General features: G+C 36.8%; 1 protein-coding gene across 12 annotated transcripts in view; it reads left to right on the top strand.

The window, feature by feature from the left end:
- LMO7 (LIM domain 7) overlaps positions 1–20251 on the top strand; it is a 217928-nt gene that overhangs the window by 188337 nt on the left and 9340 nt on the right. For 8 of the 12 annotated variants that reach the window (XM_070408919.1, XM_070408920.1, XM_070408926.1 and 5 more), the window contains 11 exons: positions 5186–5300; positions 6320–6481; positions 7385–7572; positions 8545–8605; positions 10289–10345; positions 12238–12263; positions 12475–12579; positions 14001–14093; positions 14471–14955; positions 15841–15906; positions 17972–18024. In XM_070408919.1, the coding sequence (XP_070265020.1) occupies positions 5186–5300; positions 6320–6481; positions 7385–7572; positions 8545–8605; positions 10289–10345; positions 12238–12263; positions 12475–12579; positions 14001–14093; positions 14471–14955; positions 15841–15906; positions 17972–18024 (1411 nt within the window). The remainder of the gene's footprint in view (positions 1–5185; positions 5301–6319; positions 6482–7384; positions 7573–8544; positions 8606–10288; positions 10346–12237; positions 12264–12474; positions 12580–14000; positions 14094–14470; positions 14956–15840; positions 15907–17971; positions 18025–20251) is intronic. The other 4 variants (XM_070408931.1, XM_070408921.1, XM_070408930.1 and 1 more) reach the window with 1 other exon arrangement.

Raw genomic sequence — 20251 nt, 5'->3', positions numbered from 1 at the left:
ATGCTGACTTATTTTAACTTTGCCCTGTCTTTACAACCTTGGAGGCCACAGGGATGGAAATACCTTCTGGTTTATAAAGATAAAATAATTCTCAAGATTGTTTTGAGGAAGGTATATATGTATCAGAGCTGAATTATTTTTGAATTGTAGAGTTTAAAATCTACCCAGTAGATAGTAAGGAGCTACGCGCATTTAAATAAGGTGTAATATAATAATTGCCATGTTCTTTACTCAAGTTCTGGCAGCTGTGTGGAAGATGGGGAAAAGTAAACTGGAGGCCTATTGGGAGGTGACCACAGTAGTGTAGAGGGGACACCAAACTAAGACAATAACTTGAAGGAAGATGGAAGGATGGGGTGGTTCCAGGTGGAATTATGGATTGTGGACTTGACAACACTATTAAATGCTTGTGGGTGTGGTGGATACTGCAGGTGAGGATCATTGTGTGGAGTTGGGATGGGGGGCAGTTAGGAGAAGAAAAGAGGAAGAGCCCCAGAAAGAACCTGGTGTTTCTAATGTAGGCATCTGGTTGGATAGTGATGTAATTAACCAATACATAAAAAACAAGAGGTGGAAGAGCAGGTTAGGGGAGGAGGATAATGAATGTAGTTTGGGATATGTTGGGCTTAGTTAGTAGCTGAAGATACAGCAGTGAAGGAGGTTACTCAGGAAAGCCTGTAGTCACAAAGATGGGGGACTACGGAGGGAACAACAAAATGAAAATGGAAAGAAGAAGAACATACTAATGAAACTGATGTGTCCCGAGGGATGGAGGAGAAAGGCAAGAGAAAGTGAAAGAATAGATGACTTGGAAGACTATTTCCTAGAAACAAGAATAGTTGGTGGTGTCCAGCAGTGTGGCTCAGAGGTTGAGCATCAAACCATGAACCAGGAGTCAGGGTTTGATTCCCAGTCAGGGCACATGCTCGGGTTGTGGGCTTGATCCCCAGTGTGGGGCATGTAGGAGATAAGCTTGGAAAGGGTTGAGTAAGTGGCAGAGCTGGAAACACCCTGAGTCTTTGGAATGGGGAAGTGGAGGAAGGAGGTATACAGTCTCTTTGGTGAAGGAGGTTAGTCCAGTGCCGGATCAGAGCCGTGATTTGAAGGCTCACCTTAGACCAGCGGTTCTCAACCTATGGGTGGCGACCCCTTTGGCAGTCGAACAACCCTTCCACAGGGGTCGCCTAAGACCATCCTGTATATCAGATATTTACATTACGATTCATAACGGTAGCAACATCACAGTTATGAAGTAGCAATGAAAATAATTTTATGGTTGGGTCACAACATGAGGAACTATATTTAAAGGGCCAGAAGGTTGAGAACCACTGCCTTAAACCCTGGGAAAAAAAGACACTCAAATGCCATGTGTACAGAAACCCACGATTATTTATGTCCTCTGGCATTTCTCACTTTATAGTCTGAATCTACTTTTAGTGTTTATTTTTATCAACTTGTAGGCTTCCCTTAAGTCAGTGATGGCGAACCTTTTGAGCTCAGCGTGTCAGCATTTTGAAAAACCCTAACTTAACTCTGGTGCCGTGTCACATATAGAAATTTTTTGATATTTGCAACCATAGTAAAACAAAGACTTACATTTTTGATATTTATTTTATATATTTAAATGCCATTTAACAAAGAAAAATCAACCAAAAAAGAGTTCGCGTGTCATCTCTGACACGTGTGTCATAGGTTCGCCATCACTGCCTTAAGTAAACATTTTATCTAATTGGAAAAGTTGAGGAGAATAACTCTTGTTATTTTGTAAGATTGACCCTGTTTTTCATTAATTCTCATCTGTGGTGATATATGAGAATCTTAGTTCACTAGATCTCATAAAAATAAATTTTATTATTACTACTCCAGATTATCATGTTTTTGTTTTAAAATCACAGTTTTCAGTATATATTTCTGTTTAAATTATACCTGATTTGAAGGAAATTATTTTCATTTTTAAGTGCTGATATGTTAATAACTATATTGTACCGTTCTTGGCATAGAGTACTTAAACTACTTGGGATAGTAGTTTGTCAGCCATCAAGAATCTAGATTTCCCCCCATAATTTATATTCATGGTTCCATCCAGTTCAAAAGGTAATTCTCCATTATCTTCTGAAGCATGGATCCTTTGCAGAATACTCATGTGACATGCATCATGCAGAGAAAAACATGGAAGTAAAAATTCTAAGTGAAATCATTGCTGAATAGTTTATGCTTGACTATAATTATAGCTTTATTGCCCTGTAAGAAGTCTCAGGGATAACCTAATTTAATAACCTTGACCTCCACAGAGATGCTTGAGGGATTGCCATGAGGAGGCCATGCAGGTGGGGCTCTGGGGCCCCTAATCTGAAACTATAACCACAGACTTTAATCCTTTCTATATATTGCTTTCGGAGGGACATGCTATGCATCAGGATTTCACTTGAAAATAGGGTTTTAAAAAACAAAAACTTGAAAATCAATGTATTTGTGAGAGAGAAGGCTCTGTCAGGCGCAGTGACATGCCTGAGGTCACCTGGTTATTGACAGAATGGACTGTAATTGTCCAGGTGGTTCGTTGTTCTTCTTTGCCCGTGTACAGTCCCAAGGATCCACACACAACAGTCTACCAGACTGTAGCCACAGTGGGGCTGTCCTCTGTTAACTTCCGGGGAGGTGGTTATCTGCCCTTTTGTTGAATATGTTAAAGTAGAGATTTATTTCCAAGGTAAGAGCAGCCCTTTGTGAGATAATTCTTCTGGACTAATATAATTGGGAGACTTCCGTCTATGGCTTAAACTTGTTCGCTTTTATCCTGTATTTGCCAGAAAATGATAATATTCACTTGCTGTCTCCCACAAAGTGTTCGTTATGTAGTTTGAGACTATTTATTAAGTCTCCATCCTGTCTTTTATTCTTCATGATAAAAACCTCAGTTAGTGCCTTGAATATCTAACCTATTATTTGCCTCTCCGCCCTTATATAGCAATAGATTCTGCATTTTAATTGGGTTTAAGTTGGAATTTGGGAGGGTAAGAGTGGTGAAGATGACCAATCATTTTTATTGAGTCATCTCTAAATGTATGGTGGTTTTAGTTAAGGAGTAGAACTAACCAGTAATTTTGTCTATTCATAGCAGGGTTTTATTCTGGGGATTGGTGTTTAGGCTGATTATTAATGAGCATTCTCACTAGCTGCATCTGAGTTCCCATATTTAAACTGCTTTACAAGCTTTCTGATGAAATCTTTTTATGTTATTGGTTACAAACTTTTTCTTAAAAAAATCCATACCCACTGTTGAAGAGTCAGTAATTATTTCTCAAGAGCAAGAGCCATGCCTAATCCATCTGTATTTCCCAGCGTGCTAAGCACTGTGCCATTTACAGAATAAGATGTACAATTAATGAATGTTGAGCAAATGAATAAGCGAGTATTGTTATAGCACCTAAATTTGTGCCCATATTACATAATATGCTCTCAATCCTTTATTTATTGTCTTCCTTCTAATTCTTAAATAATGAAAAATTTTTTTCTCAGAATATTGTCATTTGGATTTTAAACCTGTTTTAGAGGTTAAAAAAATTAAACATAAGGCTTTAGGAATTGCTCAGTAGGGCCTAAGTTTCAGTTTAACTGCCAAATTATAATGGAGAAGTTGTAGGTATTTTTCTGAAAAATACAGTGGCTTTAAGAATATATATATCTTAAACTCTTAAGCCTAAGTTCTTTATGATTATGAATCAAAGAACTAAAACACTAGTCTGGAAAACTCATTATGCTAAACTTCATATCCGCTGTGTACCCAAAACAAAGCATGCAAATGATGAAGCATAGTTAAATTTCCACAGGCATAGTATACTGTAAAACTTAAAATGTTTGTTTTAGAAGATGGCTTTAAGAGAGTCTGTGCAATTTGGAATTTATTGCTGTGTAGTATAATGATGGACACAGAAATAAAATTCTATCTATTGTCCAAGTGGCTATTGAGCTAATGTCACTTCAAGGAAGTGGTGGCCTACAGCTCAGAGTGTCCCAGTAGGGGGTGTTTTGACATCTTACTGCTGGTTCCTCAAAGATCACATAGTTCAGCACCTTGCAGCTTGTCTAGCAGCTCTGTCTTCATGTGGCAGTGGGGCAAGCAGAAATGCCCCACCAAATTTCAAATGCTATTTAGGGGTGGTACCTGTCCTAGATAAGCATGCTACTGGTCACTGAATTATGTGTCTGTGAACCCCCTGAAACGATTCAGCTAAATTCAATGTTGGAAGTTGTTTTTTTTTTTTTTTTATAAGCATAGTGACATTTTCAAAATAAATTATTTAAATGTTTTTTTGCATTTTCAAAACTGACATTTTATTGAATTTGACATATAACACTGTAAATTTAATGTATACAACATGTTAATTTGATACATTTATATCTGTATAAATGTAGTGTTAATTAGCACCTCTATCACATTACATAATTACTCTTTCTCTTTAGAGGTTAGAATCATTAAGTTCTATTCTCTAAGAAGTATGATGATTTTAATACAGTATGTTGTCTATGTTCACTTTACTGTGCATTATATCTCTAGGGTTTATTAACTACTTTGTGCAAGTGTGTACCCTTAACATCTGTCCTATCTCCCCAGCTCCATCCCCTGAAAAAAACACCATTTTCTATTTTTATGAGCTGGGCTTTTTTACATTTCACACATACATGGTATCATACAGTACTTGTCTTTCTCTGCATGACTTATCTCACTTAGCACCATACACTCAGGTTCATCCATGTTGTTGCAAACAGCAGAATGTTCCTTTTCTCAGGACTTAAGAATATTCCATTACACACACACACACACACACACACACATTTTCTCACTCAACTGCATTCCTGGGTATAAACAAATAGTCTTTACATTAGACCCAATTATATGGTGAGCAAAAGCATAAGTTTTATCAATGGCTAGCTGATTTTTTATATTAATGTGAAGAAAAACATCTGTTGATATAAATTTCCCCTAATTTAGAAGAAAAATAATAAACGGTAATATTTATATAAATGAAGGTTTTTCCAAACCCAGGAAAAAGAATGAAGTTCCCAGTTGATCTTGAAATAATTGAAGTGTCCCTTGCCTGCAGCCTCCCTTCTTTCATGGATAGACTTTCCTCCACGTGGGTGCCAGCGACACCTGATCACACCGTTTCATGTTTGTTTTCAGGATCAGTTCAGTGATATGAGAATCAGCATAAACCAGACGCCTGGGAACAGCCTTGACTTTGGGTTTACAGTAAAATGGGATATTTCCGGGATCTTCATAGCATCAGTGGAAGCAGGTAATTCATAGATTTTGCTCTAGTGAAATTTCTTCTCCTTTGCTACCCTATGCTGTTCCCCCCACCCCCAGACATTGGTTTATTTGATACAGGAGAGCACACATGTGGAAAATGCATCAGTAAAGCGAGAAGATACATCCTCTTCCCTGTGACTGATAGTTGAGTTACAAACTACATGTTGTTTGTTCTCCTTGCCTAACTAATTGTAGTTTTGAAGAGGCTTATTTTTGTGACTTTTACAGAATTTATTTATCAGAATGTTAGGCTTAATATTTGAAAATGCTAATAGAACCCAATCATCTGTGTATGTGGTAGATCTCTCTGTGCTGTATAATTAAATGGTGTTTTCTGAGCGTCCTAATACACCTGTGGCCTATGGAGACCTCAGGATGCTCTGGGACTTTTACAAAAGGATTGCCCCACCCCCACCCAGGACTATGCCAAGTCAAGCCCTGAACTCTTTTACCACAGGGCCTAAAATTAAAAAGGAAACTATGGTACTTAAGAGGAGTTCCTCATTTGCATATTTTAACTACATAAAATTGCATGCTAAATTGCTTTTTCTTTGAAATTTCAAGACTTCTCCAATGAGATAATGGTAAGTAGTAATTTTAATCAGTTTTAAGTGGCCCTCTTTTCTTCTGTTCCAAAATACATTTGGATTTGGAAGCTCAACTAAAATGCAGTTTATTACACATTTAAAATTTTAAAATAATTAAACATTTTCTCTTTTCTTAGGAGGTTAATAAAAAATTTTTTTGAACAGATGAACTTATCATTTGTCCTTTAAATGTTAATGAAGATGACATATACTATACAATAAAATATGCCTCTGGTGCTTTGTGTATTGTTGATACTCAACTGTTTGATAACTAAGAAATTTTGTGACTCCTTTTCACCTAAAAAATTATGAGAAATGGTTAGTTGAGGTTAAAAAGTCATTTATTCTTTAATTTAAATAATCAATGACTGTAGGACCTGTTTATTTTTAAATTGGTTGTTTATTTTGCTCTATTTAGGTAGCCCAGCAGAATTTTCTCAGCTACAGGTAGATGATGAAATTATTGCCATCAACAATACCAAGTTTTCATATAAGGACACAAAAGAGTGGGAAGAAGCCATGGCTAATGCTCAAGAAACTGGAAACCTAGTAATGGATATTAGGCGGTATGGAAAGTCTGGTGAGTTGGTTTATCATTGTGTCTGGCTTTTTAAATTGGGAACTGGTCTTTGGCAAGTGGTTATAACAGCTTTCTTCAATAACAATTTTCTCTTTTAATTTTTTGAATTTTTTGCTTAAAGATATTTTTTTGGTTATGTCAAGACAAATCATGAGTAATACTTCCTTGAATAGTCTGTCTGAAAACTTTTCACTAGCAAATTTACTGAATTCTACATTATTTAGTGACTGACTTATATGCTTGGCTGACTTTGAATGCATATATCAACTGAAGATTATTATTTTTTAAAAATTTGTTCTAATATCTCTCTCATGTTTTTTGAAGGCTATTGTAATTGTATCTACATTGGGGAGTCATGTAATGTTGAGTATTAAGAATTAGACTACGATTCGACTTTCTCTACAGCACCAAAACTGTAACCGGTGTAAGAGAGAACATGGTAGGCCATATTCCTGTTGTTCATTCTCAGGAAACCTTCAAAATACATTCCATTATTACATTTCTTAGTTATAGAAGTGAAATGGGGATGGCCTTTCATTCTCAAGAAACTTTCAAAATACACTTCATTATTGTGTTTCTTAGTTATAGAAGTTAGATGGGAATGGACATTCAACCACCACAGACCTACCAACTTTTGATATAAAAAAACTAATTTCCAGTCCTGGTTTACAGAAAGATTCAGCAAATTTGCTAGTCTTTTCATTATTAACATGATCTAACCCTTGTGTTTTCGGAAGGTGGTCTCTTGGTAAAAATCCTTAAACTTTTCATTTCTTTCACACACTGCCTGATTTATTTGTCTATCTTGTGTATGTGCATATTGTATGTGTGCATTCAGTAACTTTGTTCTTTCCACTTCAACATTTATGTGTACTCATTTCTTGATCTTCACGTGCCAATCAGATTGGGGCAAAGACCAGCCTTCCCTGCCATTTATACGGCATAAAACCCTCAATCTCACCAGTATGGCTACCAAAATTATAGGTTCACCTGAAACAAAGTGGATTGATGCAACTTCTGGAATTTACAACTCAGACAGATCTTCAAATCTATCAATAATGACTGATTTCTCAGAAAGCCTTCAGAATTCTGTAAGTATTTTGAGGAGGAATATTTGTTTAGAGCAAAGCAACTGTAGGAAATGTATGTTGGGGGAGAAGAATTTATTTTGTCTGGACAATTTTGATGCTACTTTAAAAACCACATAATTAAATAAGATCATTTATAGTAATGAGAGTAAAATGTATTTTTAAACATCATGAGCATTACTCATTAATAATTAGAGTAATAATGAGTTATATAATGGTAAAATCAAAAGATCCCATACTGGTGTTTTGCAGGTGTTTCTTACCAATCTTTCATCATTATACCCATTTCTCAGATCTTTGTGAATGTGAAGTATTAATTATGTAAAATTATATACTATGGCTTTTCTATGCTTTCTTTGGTCTTTACTGGTAAAATAAGTATAGTAATTGTGTGCAATTTAAAACCTCATGAAGCATTTTTAATCTTGAGTAGGTGAATTTGGTGGGTAGACTTATATATGTGGTTAAAAGATACCCTGTTACATTAATTGATTAAAATAATTATAATGTAGAAAGTTTTCTAAGTATCAGAGGAATACTTAGATTTAAACTTTCAAATAAATGTTTATATTGACTCCCTAGATATATTGTTGTTATCCTATGATACCCTCTTTTATCTAATAAGGAGGTCCTGCTACATCGTGTAAGACAAGTATAAATGTTAGAGAATCCTATATAACTATGTTGCTTACTCATAAATACAAGCCAAATGGACTAATCAATATTTGTTTCTTAGAAAATTAATGACTGATTGAACTTAAAGCCATCCATGCTTGCAGCTGGACATTAATCCTTCCACAAATTTTAAAGAGTAAAAATAAAGTATCTATTATATGTAAAAGGCTGTAAAGAATACATTAATGTCCTCAACAATTCATTTGACTAAAAGATATTTGCATTAACAGGAAATGCATTATTTAAGCCCAAAGTCCAATTGGAGAGAATGTTGTTAACTGGCATTTGTATTCCTTCCAGAATACCGAGTCCAAGGAAATCAATGGGATTCGTGATGAAAGCAGTACTTTTGAATTAAAAGGTAAACATCACCATTATAACTTATATTTATAGTGTAAGAAAAGTCATAGCACCGCAGTTCTGTTAATATAAACATTAATACCTGTGAGTGAAAGAAAAACTGATCCACTGCAAGTTGAAACTAAAAGGTTAGCACCCAGATCGAATTGCAGCCATGCGGAAGGGCTCTCTCTGGGCTCCCCTGTAGAATGGTGCAGGCGCTGCAAACAAAGCTTTGGCAGCATGTCCAGGAGCTTTGAGTGCCTGTGTGCCTGAGCCAATGAAGAAAGACTGGTTTTGCCCAGGCCATCAGCCTTCTTGCTATGGGATGCTGCCAAAGGGAATCTTGGTTAAATACAAAATGATGAATGAGGTTTCCTTTCTCCCTTTAGTGTTGTGAAAGGGACAAGCTTGGAGGCGGCTAGTATTAATAGGGAAATGCCAAGGGCAATAACAGTTGTTAGCAAAAGTACCCATCTGTAATAAAAAAGCAGGCATAGTATCGAGGATAATTTTGCTTTATGGAGTTATCATTCTCTTCCTCCTTCTGTTGGCTTATAAATAATTTAGCTACCACATGTTTCCATAGGCATACAAAAGAAATAGGCCGGGAAAGCGACCCACAGAAGATGCAATTTCTTTTAACTAGACTTCCAGGAATCAGGCTGGGTTTTCTCAGCAGGCTGGTGGCTTTGAATCTGCATTTGCCAGTTCATAGTCCAGTGCCAAAGCCAAACTAAGTTTATTAATTTCCCTCTCTTTATTGATTATTTATCTTTGTACTTAGTTTCTGACCATCAGAAGTGACTATGTTTTGTTTGATATTGCATTCTTTATCAAAGGAGTTTTTAAAGCATGGCTTATTTTTCTTCATGATCTTAATATAAGACATCAGGGTCCTGTTCTGCCAGTGACTCAGGCAAAGCAAACTGATAAGACACTTAACTCCTTAGTGACTGTGGCATTACACAGGTCTGTCATTTCAGTTTTTTCATTAGATAAGTAAACAACAACGAGTATCCAGTAATAATTGCATTTATATTTTATGAATATATTGAAGTATGATAATCATTTGCCATAATCTCGAGAGAGACCCATAGGAGAAGTCAGAATTTTTTCTTTTTCTTCCTTATTTGACAGGACTCCATTTGTTTTACTTAAAGTTGGTGGCTGAAAGATCTTGAAAATGAGGGCAAAGAATTCTAGTTAGAAGAGTGATTTAGGTTTAGCACTTGCTTTTATTTTCTCTTTCTCTGGTTATTATTTATTTTCTTGTCCTCTTCCCCATTATTCTTTAGTTTCTATTTTACTCACCTGTATTGTGAAAACTCTTAGTTACAAACAATTTTCCTTGTACTAGAAGAGATTTTTTACTGACCTAAGCAAAAATATTTAATTTCCACTTTCCAAAAGCTGTTTTGACTTTTGTGAAATTAGACTGCTTATCTGCTAAAATTTATTAATCAAAATATTAGTTCCTTTTACTAATTTGAATATAGCATAGACTACTAAAAATATGTGTGTCTCTGTGCATTGAAATAATACATATCTTCTATGGCTATCAGTTTTGTCATTTTTATTATTAAAAAATAATATTGCTATAGATGAGAAATATATATAGCAAGTATCATTTAGTTTTCCAGTGGTGAGAAATTAAAATGAATGACATCTTATTGATTTTTTTTTTTTTGTATTTTTCAACTAGCATCTGAACCTATTTCTTTGAAAAACTTAAAAAGGCGATCACAATTTTTTGAACAAGGTAAACCACCAAGCTAACAATTCATGCATTTTCATGGAATTGTTCCCACCCTCCACCTTTCCTGATGGTCTGTGGTGCTGGGCACTGAGCCTCTTCGGTTTGGCTGTCATCGTGACCAACGACATAACCCATTTCCATTCTTTCCCTAGGGTCATCAGGCTTTTCTTACAGCTCATGGGTCTACCTCTGTGGTAATGGGTCTTTGCGTGTCCTTTGCACCTCTGAAGTTTCTTTTTTCTTTTTTAATTAAAAAATTGAGATGCTATTAAACACATACTTTTTTCCCCCCACTGGGTGACAGTAAGAAATGAGGCATTTCATTTAAGCCTTACTACTTCCTACAAATTGCATAATCTTAGATTACACCAACATATCATCGGCTAACTTTCTAAAGACCTCTGCTTTTTTGGTTCTGGAAAACGTTCCCAATAAAAAAGCAGAGCTGTTTATTATTATTGGGATGGCGGCTTTGGAGTATTGATACTACTGCTCTGTTGACTTAGAAGTAAATTAAAAGTAAATAAATTTTGGTGACATTTGTGAACAAGTGAATTTTGAAGTTCTCTGTGTTGGTGTAGTTGGGCAATGCTCCCTTACAATGTGCTATGCATGTGGCATCTTCTTCCCTCTCACGTTTGCCTGGTGCTCTGTCTCATGAATGCAGTTTGAGCTCTGTGTTTCACTGTCAAGAACTTAAAAGTAATATCCAAACATTTGAGATGCAATGGCACGGTCAGTGGGGAGTCTGTGCTGTTGGTGTCTAAAATGTTATGGTTTCTTACTTTTAAGATTATCGAAGATTTACAAACTTGCCTTGTAACACGATGTTTACTGGACTTTTATATTTTGTCAATCTCCTAGTAGTCTGCCTTTGTTGAATTACGGTCTCTTGACCACACATAGAAATAGTTCACCAGCTATGCATGTGCAAGGTTTACTTGTGTCAGTATTCTTAGTGGTTTCGGTATATTTTTGTTAAACTTCTGTTTTTCCCTGGTAATTTAATTGATGCAGTATGATACTTCTAGCTCAGATTGACTAAAATAAAGCAAATCCTTTTCTTCTTTATCCTAATTTTTACTCACTTTTCTTCAGCAGGCTATTTTAGGGAAGAATATTTTCCTAAGTCTCAAAACAGTTTTCTTAAAAATATAATTGTGTAAGTGAATAATTTATTTGACAGCTGAGGTTTCAGGAAAATTTAAAGGTACTATATGATACATATTTTATGAAATTTGCTTACTTGTTTGTACTCATTGTACTACAGACAGACACACACTTGTGTAGACCCCCCCAAGACTAAATAGAATAACACTGTGAAAAAGTAAAAGAATAACACTATGCCATACATAGGAAGTTTGAATATTTATGTTTCAAATAATAGTAGAGGAAAAGGAAAGGTTTCTTGAACATGTTTGATGTGATGGCTTATTTAAGATAAGTAGCTTAGAGTTCTCACATTGTAATTGAATAGTGCAAGTAAAAATTAGATTTGGTAGATATTGTAACATTTGAAATTCTTTTTTTTAAGTAGGCCAAACTATGAGATAGTATCCCAGTCTATTAATAAACAAACCCTCTAACTTATTCATAAATATACCATTGATCCAGCGCTTGTACCTAGAACTTGGTTGTACTCTTAGCATCCATAGTTGACCCTTTCTTCTTTCCTTTTTCTTTTAAACTGACTTTGAATTTGGAAGATGGATAACAAACAGATGGAATTTAAGAGGAAAAGAAGGATTTATTCCTGTTGTTTAAAAAAAATGATGTCACTTAGTATACTGGCATAGAAACAGCTAATAACATAACTCTCTGAAAGGAATTATTTCATAGAAATGAAAAGTCTTATACTGTGTTTTTCTCTTCCTTACCCACATGCTGCCATACAGGAAGCTCTGATTCTGTGGTTCCTGATGTAAGTAGCATTCACTTGTTTTTGGAATAAATAAGGTGACCCAGTCTCTTTAAGTTGAAACGACCTATTTTGAAATATAAAGCCAACTGACCTTTAGTAGAGCTTAGACACAGGGTGATATGAATAACTTATGTATGCAAATATGCTTCCATAGGTGACTTAATGATGTAACATATTCTTTGTTTGCACCTCTTCTCTCATAACTGGTTAGCTTCCAGTTCCAACTATCAGTGCCCCGAGTCGCTGGGCGTGGGATCAAGAGGAGGAGCGAAAGCGGCAAGAGAGGTGGCAGAAGGAGCAGGACCGCCTGCTGCAGGTAGAGCAGAATAACATGGAGCAACAGGAAGTAGGCCTGGTGTTACTGTAAATGCCACTAGTACTGAGAAGCAAATTAAAAAAGAAATTTGCCTGGCCCATGTGGCTCAGTATCGACCTATGAATCAGGAGGTCATGGTTTGATCCCTGGTCAGGGCATATGCCAGGGTTGTGGGCTAGATTCCCAGCGGGGGGTGTGCAGGAGGCAATCAGTCAATGATTCTCTCTCATTATTGATGTTTCTCTCTCTCCCCCTCTCCCCTCCTCTCTGAAATCAATTAAAAAAAATTTTATATATATATATATATATATATATATATATATATATATATATATATATATATAAAAATTTAAAAAGCCAGTAACCTGATAATTAACAAATACTTTGATAGGTAGTGTGTTTTGTATTAACATACAATTATTATTTTTTTGTATTAAAAATAATTTTCTATTAAAACGCAAAGACAGTTACCTTTCATTTGACGATTTCCAGAATCCTCCTTTTAAAATCATTTATTAACCCTTGTGTTTATTTTTAGAAAATATGAGGCACTCTAGTTTGGATTTCTTTTTTTCTATGTACTATTTTTTAAATTAAATTTATTTGGGTGACACTGGTCAATAACATTTTATAATTTTTGTGTGTGCAGTTCTATGATACATCATCTGTATGTTCCACTGTGTACTCACCACCGAAGTCTGGTCTCCTTCCATCACCATGTGTTTGGCCTCCTTTACTCTCTGCCTCCTCCCCCCATCCCGTTCCTCTCTGTTAACCACCATTCTGTTGTCTGTGTCTCTGAGTTTGTATCTTTTGTTTGTTTGTTGTTTTCTGTTTTATATCCCACATTTGGGTGAAACCATATGGTTCTTGTCCTTTTCCTTCTGACTTATTTCATTTAGTACAATACTCTTAAGATCCATCCATACTGTCACATATGGTAATATCCTATCCTTTCTTATAGCTGAGTAGTATTCAAATAAATATATGTTCACATCTTCTTTATCAAATCATCCATCGAAGGACACTTAGGTTGTTTTCATGTTTTGGCCATAGTGTATAATGCTGCAGTGAACATAAGATTCTTGTATGAATAGGAGGCTTTGTGAGGCTTACTGCCAGTTTACTGCAGAGAAATTCAGTCCCCCTTACAGTTAGCTTTAGGGGCTTTAATGAATTACAACCATGGTAAAGGGTGCATTTGGGTATAATTCTGAATGTCTACCCTTTCCCAGCAGCTGCATTTTACTTCAATATAAGGTATTTTCTATTTTGAGGACTAAAATATGATTGGTTAAAATAAATATCTCTGTCTTTAAAGATTGAGGTGAAAGGCGGGGCTAACAAAACTGCTAATGAAAAAGATTAACATCAGCCTAGTAATTAGCTAATTAATCAATATGCTATCATTTTTTTTATAGGAAAAATACCAACGTGAGCAGGAGAAACTAAGGGAAGAGTGGCAAAGAGCTCAGCAGGAGGCTGAGAGAGAGAATGACAAGTTCTTGAATGAGGTAATGTTAGAACATGTTCTTCCTTCTCTGTCTTGATGAAATCTGCTGAAAAATGGAAGACTGTCCATTTCACTTGGCTTTTGTCATACACTCGCCAACGTATCTCTTTGAAAAATATAATGAGCTCTGATTTATCAGAACTTTGCTTTGATGTTTCAACATTTCTCCTAGTTTCTCTATTGAATAATTAAATTATTTTATCTACAGACTCTAAGTGTATCTTCTTCTTCTAAGTTACATCTCCATCACCCACGTGTGGCCTTGTTAGTGATAAAATTTAACATCATTTCAATAGAATTCTGGGCCAACTACAATAGATATAATAAAAAACTGAATATAGACATATCTTAATCAAATTTCACCCCCTGGTTGTGCAGGAGCTGATGGTCCTGAACTCAAACATCACAGCTCTGACCACACGGGAGCCTACTGTTGCCACGTTGGAAGCCACCTGGGATGAAGGGTCCAAGTCTTCTGACAGGGAAGGAACCCGAGCAGGAGAAGAGGGGAGGAGACAGTGGCACGAGGAAGAGATGATTGAGGACCAAAGAAAGAAGCTGCAGGAACAACTCACTATTGAGAAAGAGAGGGAACTGAAGGAGCAACAATATGAGGAAGAGCAGGAGGAGATGCGGCGTCAGGCTGAGGCTGAGGAGCAGAAGCGCTACGCAGAAGAACAGAAGCGCCAGGCAGAGGCGCAGATGCGCCAGGCCGAGGAGCAGAAGCGCCAGGCAGAGGAGCAGATGCGCTACGCAGAAGAACAGAAGCGCCAGGCCGAGGAGCAGAAGCGTCGCACAGAAGAACAGATGCACCAGGCAGAGAGAGAGAGGGAAACGTCAGTCCGAATATACCAGTATAGAAGGTCTGTTCCCTTGCCAATGGGTACATGTGATTTTCAATTGGCTTGGCTTAGCTGTATCCATTCCTCACTTCAAAGGCACCTAATTGGTTTTCCTGCTCCCTACCATCCATTCTCTACACAAGTGAACACAAGCAGCCAGAGTGAACCCATCCCATTGTAAATCTGAACCTGTCACCTTACTTTCCTGCTCAGTGTCTCCAAATGGCTTCCCTCACATTAGAATACCACCTGCACTCCTCCCCGGGCCTTAGAAGGCTTGTATGAAGTGTCTTGGCCCTTTGGTCTACCTACCTTCCTCTGACTTCCCTTCACTTGGTGTGTCATAGCTGCACTATCATCCCTTTCCTATCTGGAAAATGCACAACATATTCTGCCCCTTGGATTTTTGCATTTTCTAGTTCCTGTGCCTGGAGCAGTGTTTTCTCACGTATTTGTTGTCTTACTCATTTTGTTTAAGTCTCTGATGCAATGTCACCTTCTCAGACTTTCTAAAATGCCTCATCTAAGAAACATGGCTCTCCCTACCCCTTTTCTCCATGTGCCCTTCTCTGCTTTATAATATGCATTTATTTGCTTGTGGTTGGCCTGCATGCCCCTTTAAAATGTAAGGATTAGGAGGCCAATAAGTTTGTTTTGTTTCCCTAGAACCCTACTGGGTCATAGCAGGCACACAGCATGTATTTGTGGAATGAATTGCAAATGTCTGCTGGTAGCTGTAGGTCTGTTTTCTTCAATGATTGATTGAAATACTTCTGTGTGTTTAGTTTTCAAACAAGAGAGCATTCTCAAACAGGTGCTAGAATAACATAATTTTGTTATCTATTTCTTAAACCCAGGGAAGGCATCAAAGTTTTATTTTTATCATAAACCTTTTCCATCTTTCAGGCCTGTTGATTCCTATGATATACCAAAGGGAGAGGAAGAATCTTCAGGTTTGCTTCCTAGTGACAGGTGTGTAGAACATTTCATTGTCATTTGGTAGGAGTAAGTGACTTCATATGAATTTCTGAGGGCTTGCCTAGGTGTTTTTGTAGAACTACTATAGCTCTTGATCTGTTGTGGGATGCAAAGAGAACTTGCTGGTTGATATGTAAAACTACCCCTCAACTTAGTAACTTAATTTTTGATTTTGTGGGTCAGCTTTTTGGGCTGAACTCGGTTGACAGTTCTTTTAGTTGATTGCGCTCATCATGCATCTACTACCAGTTTTCTAGGTAAACTTTTGGGGAGTTGGCTGGTTGTCAGCTGGAGCAATGAGACCAACTGGGTTGTGTGCTTTTCAACATGCAGCAAAGCAGTGCAGGCTTGCATACATGGTGGCTGGGGAGAGCCGAGAGAGAGAGAATTAAGGAGAGGAAGCATGCCGGGCACCTCGCAGTCTCAGTGCTGACCTGGCACACCATTGCTTCTGCCACATTCTACTATTTCAAATTAAGTCACAGGGCCAGCCCAAGTTCACAGAGAGAAGAAGAACTCCACCTCTTATGGGAGGGGCCATAGTGCATGGGGAATGGGCACAGGGGGAGAATTGTGTTCATTTTTTGCAATCTACCTTAACAGTTTTTTAAAAAGCAATTATAAGCCATGGCATAGGCTTGCCCAAATTGAAGTTACATGAGGACATCTGAAATGAGAAACATGGCCCCTCTCTTAATTTGATTAGAACTACTAGTCAGTTTTTGGGGAATACAGATAGGATTTCAGATATCTGAAAAGTTATACGTGCTTTTTCAAAATTTCCTAAATCATTAAATTTAATGTTTTTAAATAATTTAAAAAATGAGTTGCACTTTTGAAATCATTACACAGGATAAAAATATCCAGTGTATGACCATTGATTTGTGTTTTCAGAGCTGAAATTTCTTTAGGAAGTTTGCCTTCTAGATAAGGAAAGACTCATCTGTATAGGCAGTCAGGAGACGGACTAGGACTCAGAGTAGATAGGAAAAGAAGAGGACTATACAGGTAATGGCGGGCTGATATGCAGCAGGAAAAGGTTCTAGTGGTGAATCACCTGACTTATAATACGTGATTCTGGGTACCTGTAGATGATTAAAATATGTATATCTCCTTTTTAAAGCCATGGGTTTCTTTGTATAATTAAGTAAGCTTTAATTATATAGCTCATTACCTGGAGAAAATAATTAGATTGCAGAGAAAGGAAACTTAAGGAATCCTCAAAAATATGAAATACTTAGGCATTTGTGATGTAGCATGCCCTCAAGGAATTAAGGAGTGTGTTATAAAAGTATTTTCTTCTCTGTGAATACAAATGAAACCATTCATAAATGTTGCTAACAGTCATGTTACATTATTATATATTATCTACTATTAAATGTATGCATACACACATATATCTTGTATGCATGTATATATGTAAGACAAGCATACATATGTATGGTAACATATATCATCATTCATTTTTATTACTATTATTTGAACTTAAAGTGCCTAGCAGAATGAGAATGAGATCAGCAAGTATTGCTATGCAGACCTACAGTTTGCATTACAGAGTCAGGCATTTTCGGAAGTTGCCTATGGCAGTGCACTTCAGTGCCTCTAGAATGCTAGGATAGCATTTGGTAAATTGCTCTTTCAGAGTAGTACCCTAGTGCCCCAAAAGTTGACTTCTTGACCCTTGGACAGTATGAAGCAAGTAGGACCGTCTGATGTTAGGAACCCTGATGACAAAAGCTTTGTACATCCGGTAAGACTGGGGTCTGGAAGAGAGTCGAAGTACATAATTGGGTCAAATCGTAAGCTTAGTCATCATACAAGACGCAGGAGATTTTCACATGATTATATATTTCTAGCATCAAGCTCTTCTCTCCTCTAGAGATGTCACTGTCTCCTGCTAGTTTGTGCAACATGAAAAATCCTTGATATAAAAATAAATGTAGTTCTCAACAGACATAGGAAGTAAATTGCTTCTTTAAAAGTTATATTTTTGGTTCTTCATAAATATGAAAAGGATATTCTTAATGAGACGTGTAATATACTGTGTTCTGTGTTCTAGGAATAAATCCAGGTCCACTACCGAGCTGGATGATTTCTCCACAAATAAAAATGGTAAATATGAAGTTTTTCCAAAATTGTTTATTTATGCTATCACATGCTACGATCAGTATTTTTAAGGTCAAGATATTTCCGGTTCATTAAGATTACATAGTTAAAATACCGAATATTCTTAGCATTTGTGTTTAAAAACAAAACTATCTTTTGCTTATTTTGGCTTTACTTTATAATGGGGGGAGTACTGGGAGCTTAAAATGGTTTTAAATAGCTAATGAAATATGTGAGAATTTGCCAAGTGCTGCTGATAGAGTTTTGTATAGTAGATTTCATCTTGTAGCTAAAGGAATGGCACAGAAAAGTTTTCTGCAGAATACTAGGGGACTTAAAAATTGCATATAAAGTAGAAATTGTACATTTAGATGTCAAAAAATCCAAAGTGGTAATGATTTTACTAACTTGGCAAAAACAATTTGGAACCTGATATTGCTAGTATATAAAGTGCCTTTCTAGGTACACATGTAGCTGATGTTATGCAACTAAGAAAAAAATGAAGAAAAAGGCATCATTTTAAGCAAGGTTTGCATACCAGGCTTTGTGGAAGCAGGGCTTTGGTCAGTTATGTAAACGAATGGAGGTCCAGGTGAGGGTTGAGGTGAACTTGGTGAACATGAACACACCCATCTAAGTGGACAGTCACTCCTACCCAGCTCCAGCCTGTTACTGCCAAGTGGGAGAATGCAAGCCTGTGATTACTGACCATTTCTATTGCAAGAGAAGTAAAACAAACAAACAAACTCTGGATTTTTTGTGTTTTATTTTAAGCACTGACAAGGACTTTAAAAATTTAAAACCCTCTGTGAGCCAAACCACATGTACAGGTCCGAATGGTCTGTTTGTCACTTCTTGTTGAAACTTGTAGAATTTACAGTTTTTGTTAGGTTCTATGATCACCCCTTTCCTTTTCGTCATCTGGTCCTAGTGTATCTTTCCAGCCTCTTTTGCTGTTGTTCCCATTAGGAACACTCAACTATAACCAAAGTGTTCTCTCTCTCAGTCTCCAACTTACCAGATGCTTTCTGACCTGGTTCTTCTGGTCTCACCTATTTGGATTTCTAGTTTCTTCTCCCCTGAATTTGCCACTAACCACCCTGAAAATGAAGGTTTAATTACTTCTGTCTGCCATGAAACATTGTTAACCTGCATTGATAATTTTCTCTCCTGAATTTAAACACATGACGTGTTAGTAATGGCAAGTGTGATTCTCTGAAATTGACTCATTAGTATCTGTGGCTGGTGTTAACCTGATTATTATAGCATGTTTGTCTTCTCCCCTTAACTAAATGAATCGCAGGCAGTGGAAGTTATCAAATATTTTACTAAAATCTTGGTTATGCCAATAAGGTACTTTTAAAATAGAAAATGTTTCATTTCAAATCTGACGAAATTGGTGAGTTGTGTGATACACAAATGTAAACATAGATGTACATAAGGAACCTTTGGCGGCCTTATTCATGGCTTACTTGTAGATGAACTAAGGCAGAGACACATCATGAATTTTGAAAGAATGTCAATAGCAGTGAATCTGGAAAGAAAATAAAATATATCACTAGGTGAAATTTCCTAATCCAAATCAAGGTGGGGAGGATTTCAAAGTTATGGATGTTCTAACTGAGCCAGAAAGTAACCAGCAAATCCAATGAGACAAAGCCTTCAGGATAAAACTTAACTTAATTTTCATTCATAAATTTGACTTGTCGCTTTGTCAGTTTCTTAGAAGAGAAACAAGTCTCATAACATCCCTTGGTTATCCTTCGGGCGACGTGGCTATTTTTCAGTGTCGCAAAAGCCAGTGGAGTGATTGAATATGCTCTTATTTCTTCAATTTGGTTGTGACTTAAAGTCATAGACTTATACCGTGGAGACTCTAGTCATGGCATCTACAGATGCATGCATGTATGTCTTCACTCTCTCCTCAGGGGACGTGTAAGTTTTTTGAGAGAACGCCCAGCTCCCCGTGGAGTTGTCACAGCAAGCATTCAGTGAGCATGAGCTCGATTGACTTAACTTAGTAAGGAAGGGAAAAGTGGAAGAGAAACCGCTTCTGGATGAGCATTTAGTAACTCCCTATTGCTGAAATCAATGTGGTTGTCTCCTTTTCAGGCAGCCTTCTTAGTTTTCCTGAGTGCGCTCTGTGATGTGCCTCTGGGTGTGGAATTGGAATTGCCAGGAGTAGGTTCCCAGGCAGCAGCCTCATTGAGAACTGATAATGTTAGCATACGTG

Source organism: Myotis yumanensis, unplaced genomic scaffold (assembly GCF_028538775.1).
Source record: "Myotis yumanensis isolate MYYU_CA2020_CCGP unplaced genomic scaffold, mMyoYum1.0.hap1 SCAF_3, whole genome shotgun sequence".
NCBI lineage: Eukaryota > Metazoa > Chordata > Mammalia > Chiroptera > Vespertilionidae > Myotis > Myotis yumanensis.
The sequence above is the reverse complement of the archived record's forward strand: the minus strand, read 5'-3'. Positions and strand labels throughout refer to the sequence as shown.